This window comes from Anser anser (genome assembly GCF_964211835.1).
Source record: "Anser anser genome assembly, chromosome: 19".
Taxonomy (NCBI): domain Eukaryota; kingdom Metazoa; phylum Chordata; class Aves; order Anseriformes; family Anatidae; genus Anser; species Anser anser.
This window is the reverse complement of record NC_139740.1, coordinates 12,050,874-12,069,742: the sequence shown is the minus strand read 5'-3', so window position 1 is coordinate 12,069,742 and position 18,869 is coordinate 12,050,874. Positions and strand designations below refer to the sequence as shown.

The window sequence follows — 18,869 nt, the reverse complement described above, 5'->3', positions numbered from 1 at the left end:
GCATTTGTCATATTAGGCTTCACCACACGGCTGGAAAAAATCAAAACTTACACACCTGCATCAGCTTTTGTTATTGCTGTAAATCAAAACAGAGCTCAACAAGCCAGAGCACACGGCTCCATTGACTTCAAACCAGCTATCTAGCCAACACCTCCTCCACATCTCATATCTCACTTTATTCTGAATTATTCCATCAGGATATTCATGCTTCGCTAGCTGAGGACGTGTCGGGCAGAGATGTGACACGCTGCAGCAAGAGTGCTGGGAACTAGGGAAGTGTGGTTGAGGTAAGAGCAATGTATGGGCAAAGCCGTGCAGAAGCTGTGACCAAGTATTTATTAGAGACTGCATTTATTAGACTTGTCATTAATGAATTGCTTTTGTTATTTTCCTGCTGGGAGACCTCAGTGGTGCCTTCCCTTGGGGCCACCCCATGGAGCTGCTGCCCTGCGCTGCTGCCACAGCCGGGACGGGCTGGAGGAGCCCCCCAAAGCCCTGTGCAGGGGGGGCTCTGGGGCCAAATTTGTCACTTGGCCCTGAGCCTCCTGTGCTGTGGTGGCAGCCCACCCAGCAGCGGTCACCTACATGGCAAGGGGCACCTGCATGGCCTGTGACCCTCTTCTTGTCCTCCCCGCTGGGTCCGAGGAAGTGTCCCATCGCTGGATACCCTGACAGAGCCGCGTCCTTATCCTTGGCTTTGCGGTTAATTTTCTGTGTTCTGGCTGAATCACTCAGTCTGGCGATGGTTTCCAGGGCCCGCGGCATCTGCCCCATTGTCCTTCTCTCCTTTAGCCCTGGCTTTCTCCCTGCCCCGGCCCGAGTCCTGCCAAGTTGGCTTTCTCCAGCGTGCTGGCTTTCTGCCCACCGATCTTCCCTGTTGTCTGCCATGTCCTCGGATGTGCCTTTGTGTGACACCGGTGGCCGCAGCCAGATTTCCCTTCCCCAGCTCCCAGACGAGTGTGTCCCAGGCAGCGCAGCCCACCCCGTACTGCTGGTCTCAGCCCAGGCACAGCCGAGGGGGTCCGGGGGTGCACGGAGGGGCAGGGGCAATGCTGGGTCCCTGATGGTGGGCTGGAGCCAGCCGAGGGACTGGGGACAGATGGGGAGGAGGGAGAAGGGATGGAGGGGAAGCAAAGGATGAGGGGGAGAGGGGATAGAAAAAAAGGGAGTGAGGGAAAAAATATTACAGGGAAGGGGGAAGTAAAAAGAAAGGGTGAAAGGGGATGGAGGGATGGGGAAGGAGGGATAGAGGGGAGGGAGGGAGGTGGGAAGAAGGATGGAAAGCGGGAAGAAGGGATGGAGGGAAGGTGGCTCGGGGGAAGGAGGGAGGGGGAATGGAGAAGGAGGGAGGGGAAGGAAGGAGGGATGGCTGGAGGAAGAGACGGAGGGAGGGAGGAGGGGAGGGAAAGGGGGCACGGAGGGAGGGAAGGAGGGAGGTGGGCTGGCCCCGCCGGCGCCATGTGATGCCCTCCCCTCCTCTCCCCGGGCTCTCCCGGCACGGCACGGCACGGAGCAGCCCCGGGGCCGGTGAGTGCCGGGGATGGGGGCACCGGGAGGGGGGAATGGGGGGACAAGGGAGGGATGGGGACACAGGGGGCATGGGGACACGGGGGGGGACCCTTCCCACGCCGCCCCCGGTGGGCACTGGGGCGCACAGCCCTGCGCCCTCCGTGGGGCTCCCCGCGTTGGGTGGAAAAGCCAAAAAGTTTAATGCCGAGCAGAAGGCTGGGGGGGCTGGGGGTGGCGCTCGGGTGCAGGGCGGCAGGTTGTAGGGGATCGGTACCGTTATTTTCCCCATCCCCTTCGGAAGGGGAGCCGTCCCTCTGGATCTCCCCAGGGGCTCAGACCCTGCTGCGGGGCTGTGCCGGGGGTCCTGGCACCCACAAGGTGTCCACAGTCTCGCGTGTCCTCCTGCCTGGCTCTGGCCCAGCAGCAATGGGACCTTTGGGCGGCACACGAGCCCCGTCTGAAAGCCCCACGGTGGACTTGGCACACCACGAACCCATAAACCCAGGCTCTTCATCCAGGGCTGTTCCTCTTCCAGGCTGAGCAGGGACACGGGGGTGCCATGAGCAGCTCCGGGCTTCACCTGAGACTTTTGGACATTGATCTGGGGGAAAGAAGTGTATTTTTCACAGGGAATATAAAATCCACTGGAAGTCACGGGCTGCCAGTGGTTTCCAGTGCAGCAACCCCCTTGGAGAAGGCAGTGTGAATTCACGTGAGACTACATGACATAAATCTGACCTGGTTGTTAAGTGAAGTAAAGTAGAGGGGAAAAAAAATGCTGGATCATGGGTTGCCATATGAACAAGCGAATGGGGATGTGGAGCCAGCCTTCCCTTCTCCTCACACCACTTATTCATATCCTGCGAAAGGTGGTGACACATGAAAAGTGATATTTCAGCCACCAGAGCAGTGAGCAGAGAGGGTTTCTGACACGCAGCTTGGCTGTTGATTAATTGCTTGGCATTTGGTGAAACTTCATCAGCCCACGACTTGTGGCACTTCTAGGGCTGTGGCTTCCAGGCGCGAAGCAGCAGGAGGCTCCCTGGTGGTGTCCCAAGCCCAAAGGGTCTGACTTGTCCCCATCGCTGTCCCTCACACACCCCAACCTCCTTGGGACAGAGGGCACCGGGCTGGTAGGTGGCCTGCATGGTGCAGGCAAGCCTCGGGAAGGGCAGCGAGGGCGTTGCGGTCACTTGAAGCAGCACGGCTCCAGCAGGGGCACTGGGAAGCAGTACTTGAGCTGAGTTTTGCGCAGTAACAGCAGGTGCCGGTGGCATGACCCCAGCAGGCAGCTTTGATAGGAGACCGTCCCCCTGTCTCCATCTCATCTGCCCACCAATTTCACGTGCTGCTGCCTTTTAGGGGCAGTTTCAAAAACTTCATGAGCCACAGAAAAAGCCAAAGGGCTGGGGGTGGCTCCCAGCAGCCCGTCTCGCTGCCGTCTCACCTTCCTCTCTTCCTCGACGTGCGGCGGTTCCCTGTGGCATCCAGGGACAGGGATGGTTCTGTGTGCTTGCTTCTCCTGTTCCTGTATTTCTGTAGCTGCTGAATATATTCAGTGAGCTGAATGAATCCCCATCTGGCAGCATCTGTCCTGCAACATTTGCAGCTTCAGCTTCTGTTATGGAGAGGGAAGGAAATAGAAGATAAGAAAAGGAAATAATTCACAAGCCCACAGAGGCTTTAACAGTATCAGCAAGCTGTGATCTGCGCAAGTGTACAGCTACAGAAAGCACCGGGAGCTTTTTCAGAAGCCAGCTGGAAAGATTTAAAGCCCTGGTTTCAGGGTGGCATTTTTTAAACAATTAGGTGATGGAGTCTAGGTCCTGGTTTCAAAAGCTACCTGTGAGTCTTAATCTTGCTGCAATTAAAGGAGGTTTGGGTTCTAGGTGTGTTCTGGGAATGTGATTTGGAATAAAGTCACATCAATTTTTACTGCTGCTCAGCCACAAAATTCTGACATTTACAGTAAAATATTTACTGGGAACATGGGATTTGTCCAAGAGCCAAGCTAACGCATTGTCAGGCTCAGAAAATGTGCTGTTACAGGTGAGTGAGGTTTGTGGCCGGCCCCTCTGGGAGATGGGAACTTGCTGCTTTTCCTTTATTATAAAGCAGATTTATCACGGCTCACCAGTGGAAAACCTTGCTGGAGCGGTGCTCAGGGCCGCACCAAGGGGGCGTTATTTGAGCAGCATGGCAGATGGCAAGCGCTGACCCAGGACAAGTCACGGGTGATCCATTTTCCCACTCTGTGCAGGGCCAGGGCTTCTGGGGGACGTCCCCGTCTGCGGGGAACAGCCAGCGGGGATCGGGGATGGCAGAGCTGGGAGCACAGCAGGTAGAGGCCTCCTGCCCGGTGGCAGTCAGGAAGTTGGGTGGAGAAGGGGGGGAGGCCTCTGAGCGGGTTCGGCTATTGAATGCAGAGGGCACAACCCCAAATCAGCAACAGGCTGGCAGTGTAACATCAGGACTAGGTGAGGATGTTCCCACTGGTGTGCCGTGGATTAGGAGGAGATGAAGCTTCACCTAGTGGAGAATTAGTAAAGAGGGAAAAATGCAAAATCACCACCCATTGCTTAGACACGTGCAGATCAGAAGAGTTTTCCAGTGTTCCTGTTCCCAGGACAAAGCCACTCAACGGGTGCTGTGTCCCATGCAAAAGCTTTGCCCTCAGCATGGCCAAAATGCCCAACCTGAGCAGCATCTTTGCTTTCGTTTCGTGCCATCCTTGGCCCTGCTCTTATCCCTGGTTCCTGCTGCTGTGGCAGCTCAGCGGTGGTGGCTCTCGGAGGGATGTTCGGAGCAGCACTGACCTGATGTTTGATAGAAAATCGTCCTCTCTCCCAGCTACGTTGGGAGACCCTGGAAGAAGCAAGGCAGCAAACCTGACCTAGGAAACTGGGTGATTTGGAAAGTTGCACTAAATCGTCCTGACGCTGGAGGTGTTGCTTGGAAGCAACATTCCCTCCTGCAGTACGGAAACGGTGGGCTATAGGCAGGAAGCAAAGCCACACAAAATTGCCCTTTTTCTAGCTGAAATGAGGATGGCTGAAGAAGAAAGCGACTTCTCCAGGTCACTGTCATGTGTGCCCACTGTCCTGCAGTAAACTGCAAAACACCCTCCGGACCAAACGGAGCAGAAACATCAGATCATGCAGAGGTGGAGGAGAGGTGCTGCAGGAACAAGTGGCGATGTTACGGAGGGAGCATGTGGACAGGAGCAGGGCGCAGGTGAAGACCATCTCCATGCACTCAGACCAAGTTTCACCTGCTATAGGTGCTGGCCGTGGAGGGGTGACACTGAGCCTCTCGCCCAGCTGCTCCCGCAGATGTCATCCCCAGGCTGGGCTGGGCCCCCCCAGCCGTGCTCCTCCAGCCCCACCGCCACTGCCTGGGTGCAGGCTGCTGTGTCCTGCGTGGTTTTCTCTAGCCTCTCCGCTGGGGTGTTCAGTTACAGCCTGGCACTGGCAATGAATCTTTGCTAAAATCAGGGCATTAGAAAGTTTAACACCCCCAGATGTGGTGTAAGTGATTATTATGTTCTTCATTACCACATAACCTCACTATTAAACCCAACAAGCCACACAAGGCAAAGACCTTCCCTGTGTGAAGACGGGACCAAACTTCTGCAGCAGCTCCGTGGGTGAACATGAGGACTTGTGCACCCACACAACACTCCCAGTGTCTCAGAAACTGGGTCCTGAAGTCCTCAGCGTTTGGTAACTGGGTTTAATGACAGCTGCTAACAGCCTTTCAGGTCTTAAGATGCTCATCCACGGTGTGGATATTGCAGCCCTTCTCTTTCTTCATGGGGTGTTTCAGTACTCGGAGGCTTTGTGGCAAAGCTGGGACAGGCGGGTCTCTGCGGCCAGCACACACACAGCCTGTGCATCACACCACTGCCTGCAGCCTTCCTCGCTCAGTGGTGAAAATGGTGCTCGGGGGATTCCTTGCTTTGTCTCACTTATCATATGGAAAATATCCACAGGAGCCGTGCAGCCGTGGGCGCTGCGGAGGAGAGCTGCGCGTCGGGGAGCTCCCGCAGCTGCCTGTGCAGGTACCGGGATCGCCTCTCCCAGCACAGGCACGGGGGAGGCGGAAGAGTTTCAATTTGCTCCTGATGCTATTTTTTCCTCCCAGCGCTGCTTAATTTAGCTCAAGCTGTCACGCACTGCCATTAAGGGGAGAAGAAGGAAACAGGGGTGCTGGCCCCGCTCCGCTCAGCGACGGGTGGAACCTGGGCTCGTACCTGGGGCTTGTCCTCAGATGTCCTGCAGCAGTAAAAGCTCCCAGCCCAGGGAAGCTTCCTGCAGTCGTGTTCATAACTCATGGTGTCTGAAGGGCAGAGGGAAAAACCTTACAGTGGTACATGCTCTCTGTCCATACCCACCTCAGTTTAAAACATGAATATCTTATGGAAGAGGTGCCCGAGCTCTTCAGCAGCCTTGCTGCTGGAAGGACACAGAGACATTGAAAAGCTGTCATATGCAAGGAGGAGATTTCTTCACCTCTTTTTAATACACAAGACTGTTACAGGACTTCATACCATCCTAAATGACAAGTGGAAGTGAACACAAACCAACTGTTAGAGATCCAATATTTCACCCCAGTCCCGCAGCGAGCTGGATGTCCGCAGCTGAGCCAGCTGCACTGCCCCAGCGGCCACGTACAAATGGAGATCATGTTGCCATCATTTATCTGTGCTGCTGCCTTTCCTCAGGCTCCGTCCGTGCCAGCCAAGGTGAGCTGAGGGAAGCACTAAGCTGACGCCAGAACAGGGTCACGGGATCATCAGGTTGCATCAATTGCAACCTGTGATTTACGGCATGCAGAAGTTAATGGGCAAGCACAGCTCCACATGACACTGCAATGAGATTTCTGCTCATCTTATAGCAAAGTCCCCAGCTGATCTGCTTTGCAGCGCTAAATATCCCCCCTTTTATTCTTCCTTTATAGCTCTTTGTAGAGGATTGAAGCCAGTGGTTTGGGTCGTGTCCCTGACAGGGAGTACTGACACAGCGCAGTGGGTGACTATCGGGTGCCAGCTCTCATATGCAGGGGGTGAAAGGGTGTTGGGAAGGGTCCAGTAAGGAAAGGTGTCAGCTATTGCTACTGATGGAAACTTTGAATGTGTATATATACGTAGTTTGCTCCTCAAGAACAGGAGTTGGGTGCATGGGCAATATTCCAAGCTCCATGCTTCACCTCCTATTTCCCTCCTGAGAAACGCATTTCATGTGCTGCTTTCCTCCAAAACCACAGGGTCAGAGCTGCGAGACCTGCCTGCCATCTGCCTGTCCCCGTGTCCCAGCCTTGTGACACCCTTATGTGAGTCAGTCCGGGGCAGAGAGAGCCTCTCCCGTGGCCCCAGACCTTCGCCAAAGCCTCACTGTGTCCAGCTGCTCCTGAGCACCCCGCAGCCAAAGCACCAGCCGGGGCCCCCTCCTTGCTGCGAGCTCCCCTCCTGCTCTGCCAGCACCTGAGCTGCTGAGCTCGGAAGCAAACATCGCTGATTTTCCACTTGTGACAACGTTGCTTCAGCTGGCATTAAGAGGTAAGTGCTGTAAAATGCCGAGGAGAAACAAGGCACGCGGGTGCTGCTGCTAGCAGGGAGGAGATGCTCGGTGGGAGGTTTGGGGGGATATTTGTGGGTCCTGTAAGACCGAGTGAATGAGTGTGTGCAGACGGGCTGTGCTGGCGGCGTGGGAGCTGGGGCCGGGGGGGGGGGGGCCGTTCAGTCGATGGTTTTATTTGTTGGAAGTCGCTGGCATCATCCAAAGCCATTAGTGTGAATGAGCTGGAACACAGCCAGTGCTTCAGCGAGCGTGGCGGCGCGGGCACGGCAGAGGCGGCCGTTTCGGGAAAGCATCTGGTTAAAGGTCTGGGGCTGGGAGGTAAATCTCAGCTGCTGCTCCTGTGACCTTGGGAATATCGTTTTATCCCCTTGTCTTTGGTTCTCAAGCTGAAGGTGGACTCAGCTGCAAATCTGGTCCATGCAGAAAGGGCAGTTAAAAGACAAATCCTAAGCAACCCCATCATAAAATTTGTCACTGGTGACCATTAACAGTGTGTGGCAGTCGCACATTTTAATCCTAATTGTTTTTCAGGTGTTCCTTGTGTCTGATGACAAGCAAAAAATTGATAGGATTATCATTGGTGTGGCTTAAGCTAGACTTTAACTCATAACCAGCCTTCCTTTTTTTTTTTTTTTTTTTTTTAACAAAGAAACAACTCTCTTAAGAGCCTGTGAGCCCAGCGTGCTTGATTGAGTCAATGCTTGTGTTTCTACCCCGCTGTAATGGCTATGCACCGTGCCGGGCTGGCAGCGCAGCGCCGCTGTTTGCAGCCAAGGGAAGCTTTCAAGTCCGGTATTGATTCTTTTGAAGTTTATGGCTGCTGGATGGAGCAGTTACTAGCGTTTGTTCACACTGCCATGAGCTGGACTGCTTCATTTCTTAATATCGGGCTAAACCTCCTCCACATCTAAAAGATTTATTTCTGTACTTATTTTTTCCAATATGCGATTTCTTTCTCAGAAACCGAGCCGACACATTTCTTTGTGACACTAATGCAGCTCTGTAAAGCTGCCTTATATATTTATGCCCTCCTATATAATACGTGTCCTGAGATCTGTGCTGTGGCCGGGCTCGAGCAGGGCACCGGCAGGGGGCCACGTGCCCTGCGAGCTCAGCGGACACTACTACGTGGTTGCACCAGCACCTTCCTGCTGCGTTAGGGTTACAAATGACCAGGTGAGGCTTTGGGGCATATGCCCAGAGGGAGCAGCGTGGTGCTGAGCAGCCTGGGGGCTGGTGACCACCCGTGCCTGGCTGCCCCCATGTTCGCAGCTGTGAGCAGTGGGGTTGGAGCGAGCCCCTCTCCTTGACCTATTTGTTCTTGCCCCCACCGTGGCCTGTGCTGCATCCTGAGGAGCAGATCGTGCTACTTGAAGGCCCTTTATTTTTAGCCAGCCCAGTTTTCTCGTCACAGCTTGGTGGGCGCTGCTCCTTTCAGTTCAGCTCCGCCGCAACTCGCTCTCCTCTTGTGCCGTTCCCCGGCGCTCTTTGTACATCTCTCACGCACTCAGTGGGTTTCCTATCCCCCTTTCTCTAGGTTTCATTCCTCCTCCTTTGTGTTCTCCTCTCCCACTGCTCCAGATCCATGGCTTAACCTCTGAGCTGCCTCTGCCTCTGGCTTGCAGCGGGGCTGTTGGAGGAACAGGCTCGTGCTGGATCCCAGCACCCCGCTACAAACCGAGCCTTCCCTCCGATAACCTGGGCTGTGCTTCCCTTCGCCGCAAATGTCAGGGAATTAGAAATGGTGCTCTAGCCTCCTGGAAATCAATAGCTGCCTGCTTGGCCTGGCTCAGCCCTGCTCTTTCTCCCCTCGCCCAGGCAAGGAGGGAGCGCTGTGCTACACTCAACTTGCCAGCAGAGAGGTATTGATACGGCTCCTCCAGCCCGGGCAGCTCAGTGGTGACATTTACTTTTCTCAGCCCCTCCATATAGTCCAGGGCAGCGGCCTGTTGCTCTGAGTTGCATCAGTGAGGGCTGGGCTCAGAAATCAGGAGGAGGACAATGTCTTCTACTTACGACCATGGAGCAGGACTCCAGGTCACTGCTGGACCTTGGTGGCTGCAAAGCCAACATTCACTTTGGTTTCTGCAGGGCTCAGTCCCAGCAAGGGGCATGTGCGCTTCACATCAGAAGCTATGGCTCCAAGACAAAAATAAATTCATCATGAGACCTGCAGGCTACACTGCAGGCTGCCTTTAACATTTCCTGGGCTACTACAAGCAGGCACAGTGTGGCTGAAGGAGCAGGAACTGTTCTAAGGTCCTACTTCTTGGAAATCTTGGTGGTGATATTCATTTAAATTTAAAATACAGATACTGTTGGAACCGAACAGCATCACCTTTTCATCTGTATGGAGCATTGCACAGTTTGTAAAGGTTACCAGGAACTAAATCCCTGCTGAAAACCACGCCAGCTTCTCTTTGTGTCCTTGAAAAATCTTTCTCTTGGGGCCCAGCTAATTCCAGCAGCACTGGACGGGGGGAAGCGTTGTGCTGGGGGCACCATCCCTGCCTCCCCGGCCCCCTCTTCATCAGCCTTGATTTTATTTTCCAGCTCGGCAGTAATAAGTATTGCTCTCTAATGAACCCGTGATTACATGGAAATTGAAGTGTGAGAGTGAAAAGAAATGAGGCAATTGAGAGGCGTGATTCTGCTGCCTGAGCCCTCTTCCTGCTGCTAGCGTCACCCCAATGACCAATATAAATGATGCCAAACCGGTCTATTTCCTAATCCCTGGTGTTGGTAGACAGCAAAGGAGTCACGTATATATCTATTTCCCTCTGAACGGTTTTATTTGGACTTTCACATACTCCCTACTTTTATTTTTGGTACCTTATTAACAACAACAAAAAAGTGCAGTAAGGACCTTTGTTGATGATACATGAGCCAAGAATAGATTCCAGCTCCTTTTACCATTTTGGCACCAAAATGCCAAGAGGGATGAGGCATCCTGTAGTAAACACTGTTCATTTTGATGCGGCAACTAGAAAATATGGTCGCAAGTTAGGGAGGAGAACAGTTGAGCCAGAGTATCTGCGCTTTGCATGGTCATATTTTTGGACCTGTGCAGGGCTGGGAAAGGACACGTTCCCATTCAGTAAAGCACTACAGTGGTGTCCTAACTTCTGCAGCTTTATGCCAGCCCATTCCCTTGACAGCGAGGGTACCCTCGTTGCTGCTGGACTATCGAGGTGCAGTGCCACCTTTGCAGGATGTGCTTCTCTTGTCCCAAAACTTCTATTTCTTCTTTAGCTGCTGCCTACTTATTCCTCAGGAAAAAGAAAGAAAGGAAAAAAAAAAAGAAAAAAAAGCTCTGGGCTTCTCCTCCGTGCACCTCGTGCAGCCAGCAGCATGTGCCTGGCTTGCAAGAGACATTGTGGCAGGGACACAGAGCTGAAGGTAAATAGGACTGAAAAGGACCCCATGTCCCCCCCACTGCACCTCTACCAGCAGCTGCCTGAGGGCTTTGCCCATCTGCTGCCATGCCCAGCCTGGGGACAGAACACAAATACCCACAGTCACTGCTGGGGAGACGTCCTGGATTTCCTGGGCTGAAGAAAATGTTAAATAACAACATTAAAAATGAGCCTCTTTAGCAAAGGCAAAGGTGGAGAGTTTGCAGGAGCAGGAGCCGGAGCATTTGCTTGGGCTGTCTGTAAGTGACAGCACTCCCCTTCCCGTAGGTCGGTACCTTCTGGGAAGCAGCTCGGTGTGAACGTAGGAAGAGCCAAATCCTTGATTTCAGATGGGAGAGGACTGTCAGAGCGGCTGCAGCGCTTGAGGGTGCAAGTACATCTGCTTCCTACCGAGATGTACTTGTCTGCTTTGTCCTCGGTGCGGTATGTGATAATAAAAGCCTCTCTCCTTCCCTCTCGAGCTCTCCCAAGACTTTGCGCGCCTCCCAGCAGCGCTCCCTGCTTTTCCCTCCCTGCCCCTGCCCAGCAAGGTGGAGGTGCAGGCAGGGGTGTGTGTAGGACCAGCTGCAGGGGTGCATGTGTATGGGGGCTACCCAAGGGTGTGCGCTGCAAGAGCTGAGCTCCCCAAACGAGCCTGGCTTGCTGCTGCTCCGAAATAGCTGTCAGAGCACCGTCTGCTTCTGGGAGGGACCTATGGCAGAGCAGCATCTTCAGAGGCTTTCAAGTGTGAAAGTGCAAGCTATGAGGATTTTTGGCATCTCTTCGAATCACTGTAAGTATTAATACCTTTACAGCAGAGGTGCAAGAAAAATGCAGTCTGCTCACCTACCCAGGTGTGTCAGCACAGCAAGCGCTGCCATCTCGGCTCCTGCCCTCTGGCTCCCATCCCTTTTGCCACAGCGACAGCAGTAGGACCTCCCTTCCAAGCCAGCCTCATCCCCAAAACAGCTTCATCCCCAGCACCTGCTGTGGCACCAAGCACAGGGCGTGCATGCAGACAGCATCGAGTTATTCCTGCGTGGTCTCAAAACCTGGCACCTGGGGAGATGCACGACACAGCGTGCCCCAGCTCTGCTACTTAGCCATCATTATTTGGGAATGGCTGTTCAAGTGCTGTGTTTGCTCAGGAGGGCTCTGCCTTCCCTGCCACGCCATCAGGTGCAGTGGGTAAAATCTGTGCTCGGCTCCAGGTCTGTCCTCAGTCACCTCCCGCTTGTCCCACAAAACTTCCCGCAGCGGGAACAAGGCCTGGGCCATTTTTAAAAGAATCTGCCTAAGGACGATGTGCCTTGTCGCTGCTGTGTTAGGTTTGGTGGCTTTGTTGTCCAGCCAGACTTTTTTTTCCTTATTGTCTGCAGTGCTGAACAACAACACGATGTGCCTTAGAAAATAAACACAACCCACATTTACCTGTGATTCATGTCATCTTTATAAAAGCAATCAACAGCACTATCTGCCTTGTTCCCCTCCCCAGAACACCATCTCTCTCACGCATCCTTTCCTTCTTGCTTTTATTCCTCTAGTCTTTCATTAGGATGTCTTTTTCCCTTGCATCCCCCGTTATTAATTGTACTTCTCTGCCGCATCCGAAGTCCAATTTCTGGTGATGCTTTATCAGCCTGCAAGGCACTGTGAGAACTGCTAACTTCCACAAATTAGTGAAAATGAAAGAAAAAAGGAATATTACACCCATGAGCAAAGTACGGAGTGAGGGAAGGTTTTCTGCTTCCTTCGTGCTTGCCCAGAGCCCGGCTGCAGCTCCTTGGCCCCATCTCCCCCTGAAGCACCAGCTCCACTTGCGCCTGTTCAGCCTGTGCCCAGCTGACACCAGCACTTGTGGCCTTTTACCCTAGAAGAGGAAAAATGGCAATATTATGGGGACACGGTGGTGACCGGAGCTGTACAGGAGTGTGTCAGTCGGGCAGTTTTCTTGCTGATGTGTTAACGCAGTGCCCTCGAGCCCCAGCAGCTCCCGTGCCAAGGCGCTCTGGCTCACGCTGCCCCTGTTGCAGGAGCTCTCAGATGCCGGGTTTGGCTAAACCCAGGGTGAGGAGCAGGGGGGCTGTGGCTGAGCAGCCACCTACCATGACCCAACCACTGCTGGTGGCTGCTCGCAGCCAGCCCCGTGCTCCACAAACCCACCAGGCTACATGGGCAGGGGGCAGCCTCAGGTGGGATGCAGTTCACTCATCCCCCATCCATCAGAGCCCCCTGTGATTTGTTCGATGGCTTATTTCAGCTCCACCTACGTCAAGGGCAGAGGACAAAGCTTTTGACACTTCTGTTCTCCCACGGAAGCGGCAGACACCAGCGACCCCAGCCCCTCTCCCCACGGCGTTCCCCCCTCCATGCTTTTGGGGATGAGCGCGTGCGGCAGGAAGGCGCTGACCCTGCTCAGCAGCGTGTTTGCCGTCTGCGGCCTCGGCCTCCTGGGCATCTCCGTCAGCACCGACTACTGGCTCTACCTGGAGGAGGGCATCGTCCAGCCCCAGAACCAGACGGCCGAAATCAAGCTGTCGCTGCACGCGGGGCTCTGGAGGGTCTGCTTCCTGGCAGGTATGGCCTCTTGCCCCAAAATGTGCCCTGCTAGGGCAGCGTTTGCTGCTTGTCGTGGGGAAGGGCTGGGGGAAGCTGGCTTTGGAGAGGTTTGTGCCCGTTTTACTTCCAAAGTCAGGCACAGCCCCTGCAAGTGCTGCGGTCACCCCATGGCTGGCTGGAGCAGCCGGATGGATAAATTTGCTGTTCATTGCATGCAGGCATTGGGATGATTTGTTGCTGCAGTGCAGGACCCTGCTGCCCACGAGGCAGCAGCCCCGCAACCCCTCGCTCCCTCCGTCCATCCCAGAGCCTGGGCAGCTGCTCAAACCTCCTCTTTGTCCCTGCGACATTGGGATTCAGGTCAGCTGAAACGTCTCCTCCGCTCGTGCTGGTTTTGATGAAACAGTTTGGCTGAGGGGATGGAGGTAGACAAAACACAGTGAATGGGAGTTTCAGGCTGACAGAGCCAAAATGTCGTGGGGTTGCAGCCGCTGCTTTTGGAAGCTGGGAGGAGGGAGGCGCTCTGAGGGCTCCCCTGGGCTGACTCCAAACCCTTTGGCCTCAGAGTTCACATTTTTAGGCACAAGGGAATCCTTCCTCTCCCCAAGCAGATCCCCTATAAGATCCAAGGAAATCCCGGAAACCACAGTGAGGTTTGGAGCTCTCAGATGAACAAATTCTTCCCAAGCTCACTGGACAGGGCAGTGTGAGAGGAAGGATTTTACTCACCATGCTGTTCAGTGTGCCACACGAACATCCGAGACGGAAGCAGCACTAAACAGCGAGATTATGTTCTTGCATGCACTGAAATTAATCTTAAAGGCACTCCCTCCCCCCCTGAAAACAAGCAGATACGCAGACTGCAGGCCTGACTCGGTCTCTGTTTGCTGCAGGTGAGGAGCGTGGCCGGTGCTTCACTATAGAATACGTCATGCCCATGAACATCCAGCTGACATCCGAATCCACAGTCAATGTCCTGAGTAAGTGATTCTGTGGGGTCTTTGTGTCCCGTAAGACATCAAAGGGCTGTTACCTCCCAGTAAAGCCCTTTGTGCCATTGCTGAACACGCTCCATCCACCCACCCACGCACCCACATCCACCTGGCAGCGAGGCAGGACCCCGGGGCCCTGACCTGTCCTCTGCTCCTCTCCCACCAGAGATGATCCGCTCTGCCACCCCCTTCCCTCTGGTCAGCCTCTTCTTCATGTTCATCGGCTTCATCCTGAGCAACATCGGCCACGTCCGCCCGCACAGGACCATCCTTGCCTTCGTGTCGGGGATATTCTTCATCCTGTCGGGTGAGTACTGATGAGCAAGGTGCTCCTCGGAAAATCCTTGGGTATGAAGGATGCTCTCTGGCTCGTGGCGACGTGGTCACAGAAACTTCAAACTCCTCAGCCGGGATGTTTCTGCATGAGCCAAGAGGGTGTTTTATTTATGGGATTATGCAAGTGTTGAACAAATAGCTGTGACAGCCGAGCTCTGAAGCCAGCTCCTGGGTGTGCACAGGGAGCGCGGGAGGACAAGCTCGAGCACGTGATGCTCTGACTGACATGGGAGAAGTGCCCTGGGTGAGCTCTGCAGGAAAGCAGCCTCCTTTCCCGGTTATTTCAAGCACCCTTCCACAGTTTTACATTTTCACCCACCACTCTGCTCCTAAAGACAGCTGCTGCTTCACCAGCTTCAATCCCCGAAGCGTTTCTCACTGCCTTTCTCCTCTCTTTCTCCCCAGGTCTGTCCCTGGTGGTGGGGCTGGTCCTTTACATATCCAGCATTAACGACGAGATGCTCAACAGGACCAAGGACTCGGAAACGTTCTTCAATTACAAATACGGCTGGTCGTTCGCGTTCTCTGCCATCTCCTTCCTTCTCACAGAGGTACCGGCGGCTCCGGGACATCCCTGTAATGAGCATTGTCTGTTCTCAGCCATTGTGTGTGAGTGTGGGCACAGGCTGGGAGCAGAAAGAGGACTGGGAGAGGTGTTAAGGGTAGATTATGGGGGTAATATACAGTATGGTGGGAGGTACATATAATGGGGCACGTGCCTGGAGCAGCAAGGGGACAACTGATCATGATTTGATGCAGAGCATGAAGACAGAGGAGCCAGAGAGGGGCTTGGGCCTCCATGTGTACTGCAGGGAAACAACTTTCCTCATGAGCACTTGCGAGCCATCATCAGGGCAAAGAGAGCCATTTATTTTTCTTCTCTCCCCTCCAGAGCGCTGGGGTGATGTCCGTGTACCTGTTCATGAAGCGATACACCGCCGAGGACATTTACCGGCCTCACCCTGGCTTCTACCGGCCCCGCCTGAGCAACTGCTCCGACTACTCGGGGCAGTTCTTGCACCCGGACGCGTGGGCACGGGGACGCAGCCCGTCGGACATCTCCAGCGAGGCGTCCCTGCAGATGAACAGCAGCTACCCAGCTCTGCTCAAGTGCCCTGACTACGACCAGATGTCCTCGTCCCCGTGCTGAGTGTCACCTCCCCCGTGCCTCCCCGGGCCCACCAGCCGATGGTCACTGTCCTGACTCCACTCATCATTTTTAGGCCTCTCTTTCAGGGCAATTCTCTATTTATAGGAGCGTAAATATAACCATAGAGATTGGTTATATAACCAATAATGTAACCTTGGGAATTGGGATATTTTCTTTTCTTTGTTGGTCCCTGTTTTTTTATTATTTATTCTTCCCTACATAACTGAAATGTCTCCGAAGCCCTCTTCTTCCAGCTCTTCCCGCTGAGCAAACAGCAGTTCTGCCTGAGGGACAAATCCAGGGCTGGACTCCAGAGCAGAAAAAAAGAATATAAAGTAGAACTAGGAAAAAAAAAAGGTGTATTTTTTTGGTTTAGGTAAGCTGCAAAAGTTTGTGCATTTGGCTATCATTTAATTGTAGATTCACTGGCCTCAGCACCAGCAGGCCTAAAAGATCTATGTAAATTTCCAAGACATAGTCATCATTAGAAAAATAAGAATTTTGTCTTGATTCGATGTTTACTGGTTGATACCTCTCGTTGGATATCACTTTTAACCAGGCTGCAATGGGAAATAGCCATCTTTCTCGACTATACCTCAGCAGGCTCAGACGCAAGCAGGTTGGGTTTTCTTGGTGGCCATTTGCAAAGTGTCACTTCCCCATCCCATGTGGAACTGGAGACACTGCAGCCATGGGTGCCCGTGCTGCTGGGGTGGCTCAGGCATCCAGGTCTCCTCCACCATCCCATTGATGAGGTCTGAAGAGTGACTGGGAGGATTTCAGTGCAGGATTGAGTGGAAAACTACCTAAAACCTTCCCATAGGAAACATTAGGCACAGGATTTAGGAAAATCACAGCCATCTGAGCAAGGCCCTGCAAGTTATTTCAGTGAAAGGCAAGACTCCAAACTGGTGTGAAGTGACACAGCTGAAATTCATGGCACTAGTCCACAATAGCAAAGTAGTTGGTCTATGTTTTATTTTTGCAGAAAAATGCAATTTTAGCTGCTTTTTTTGTGTGTATGTGTGTGCGTATGAAACTTATTTTGAGGTTTAAGTTTTAAGCTGTCATATGATGCACTTTGGTCCTAGAACACTGACCGCTGCCAGGCTGAGAGCATCCATCGGACAGGGCAGGGGATGACAGCATGGCGCTCCCTCTCGTGCTCTGTGCCAGCTGCAAGCTCATTGCCTCGCAGAAGGAGCTTCCTCCAACCTTGAGTTCTGGTTTTGTTATTTTGAGCCTTTCTGAATATTTCCGTTGTGCAAAACAAAACCCTCTGGGGATTCTTGGTATATTCGAGCTGGTTTTGTCTTACTGTAATTAAAACAAATAGAATATACGCAGTTTTGACCTCATTTGTAGCATAATGTTTAATGAATGTTTGCATTGCTTTATTATTAGTTGTTATTCATGAACTGCTCCAAAGTCGGATCCAAGTCTTGAGCAGGAGCTGCTATCTGCACTGATGCTGACGCCCGTCCTGGGGACCTCGCTGTAAGAGTATATCCAGCCAGCCCTCGAACAAGACAATGTCCTCTCCACTGCCCTCAGATAAGCAAGTAAAGTCATCTAGCATCCTTTACTCCTGATTTGCTAAGGTATAAAACCAGGGCAGCTTTCTGTGAACACAGTTACGCTTACCCCTGCTCTTTGTACTTCCCCCAAGTGCCCATGTTCTCATACTAAAACCACGCCATGACCGTGCTGTGAGGGGTTAGCTGCCAGGAAGGGCCAAGCGTGGAAGCACAACGTATCCCCACGCCTCTGGAGCAGCCCCCACTGCAGCCTTGTCTGGGCACTGCCCCTTGCAGCTGCTTTTTGTATGAAACCTGCAGCTCCTTTGCAGCCCCAGGGCCCATCCATCCAGGCAAACTTGGCTAAAGTGGCGAGTTGGTCCCAAAATGTGACCTTGAACACCTTTGGCCTTGTGACAGCTGATCCAGTGGCTTTGCAGTCCCTGTAGGAAGGACAATTTCAGTCTAGTTTGCTGGACTTGGTGTTACTGCTTGATGGTGCCTCAAAGGTTGCTGCCTTTGCATTTTCCTCTTGGTGGGCCCCTTATATATTCTCAGCTCATCTTCTTGGAAGGGAGACCTTTGGGACTGCATAGATGCAGAATTACATTGCTGCTGCCCAGGGGCACGTGGGCTGTCCCAGCCGGCTCCCTCCCCATGCAGGGATGCTCAGTGCAGTTAATCCTGCCCGGCATCCTGGGACATCCCTGTCCCACTGTGGAGCTTTCCTTTGTAGTGATTAAATACAGTATTACTCACTTTAAGCATCTGCCTACACAAACAGAAGGCATGGAAGAACTTCACGCGTTCCTCAAGGCCCCAGAGGGTTTAGCAGAGCCTAGGAGTGAATTAGAAAAGTAATTATTTTAATTCGCCGGGGAGGTTGTCATCATCTGGCTCCATTTGTGAACCTGGAAGTTCACACATTTACCTGGTGAGCAGGAGCCCTTCATAAGCACGGGACTGTGGTCAGAAATCTGTCAAAATAAGTGGTTGTTGGCTCAGTAAATGCTGTGTTTGGACAGGGAAGTGTGGTCCTTGGGGAAGCCCAGGCTGTGGGGGGGTGTCACTGCCCACGTGCTGGTCAATGCCATCACAGGGGACACCAGCACGGCATGGCTGAGGCTGTGGGGCAAGAGAGCCACAGAGCCTGGCCATGCTGTGATGTCCTCAGAGCATCACCCTGTGGCTGATGTGCTCCAGGGCAATAAGTGCCAAAAAATAACCTTAGTACCCAGGGGGAACGCCTACTCATCATTCGACCACCTCTCCCAGTCCTCACCCCACCTTAATCTCTGTTATGCCACATCCCCAAATAACGTCACTTGCTTTGGTTTCTCTCCCACCCTAATTTCTGTGCCAGCCTCGCACTGTCCTGTGTCCGTCTCTTGGATTGCAGTAAAAGAAAAGCAAAGGTTGGGGATAAGCTAGCGTTTAAATTAGAAGTTTAACACCTACAGGACTGGAGTGCTTAAACTCACACCTCCACTTCTGTACCCCAGCAGGATGAGCCAAACTGCTCACGGGGATGCAGGAAGGTAATTGCTCTTGTGATGCTTCATAGAGAACCATTTGCACTCTTTGAAGAAAAAAAATCTCATGTTTTGCATGACCGACACTGGTATCAGACCCTTTGTGCACATGGCCGTGGGTGCTTGAACCATAATGTTACAGCAAATTACTGGGATTAAATGTTAAAAAAAAAAACAGTGCTGCCTGATCCACACCCAGGTTGCTGTGCTCCCTGCCCCTGCTGAACTCTGCAGCTTCTTCCTGGAATCAGAGAATCCCAGGATTACATGTTTGGGTTTGTTTTCAGTCACAGCCCCTCT

General features: G+C 53.1%; 1 protein-coding gene across 4 annotated transcripts; it reads left to right on the top strand.

The window, feature by feature from the left end:
• Positions 1-119: 119 nt before the first annotated feature.
• Positions 120-16,875, top strand: CACNG5 (calcium voltage-gated channel auxiliary subunit gamma 5). Of its 4 annotated transcripts, none has more exons than XM_083804922.1 (8): positions 120-287; positions 6,775-7,066; positions 10,772-10,927; positions 12,744-13,060; positions 13,936-14,022; positions 14,201-14,341; positions 14,776-14,921; positions 15,263-16,875. In XM_083804922.1, the coding sequence occupies exons 4-8, from the start codon at positions 12,853-12,855 to the stop codon at positions 15,518-15,520; spliced, it is 840 nt and encodes a 279-aa protein (XP_083661048.1). In that variant the 5' UTR covers positions 120-287; positions 6,775-7,066; positions 10,772-10,927; positions 12,744-12,852; the 3' UTR covers positions 15,521-16,875. The 4 variants fall into 4 exon arrangements, with proteins under 4 accessions (XP_083661048.1, XP_083661046.1, XP_083661049.1 ...); XM_083804923.1 differs by lacking the exon at positions 120-287 and adding an exon at positions 1,386-1,527; XM_083804920.1 differs by lacking the exon at positions 10,772-10,927 and having other exon boundaries at positions 121-287.
• The last annotated feature ends 1,994 nt before the right edge of the window (positions 16,876-18,869 follow it).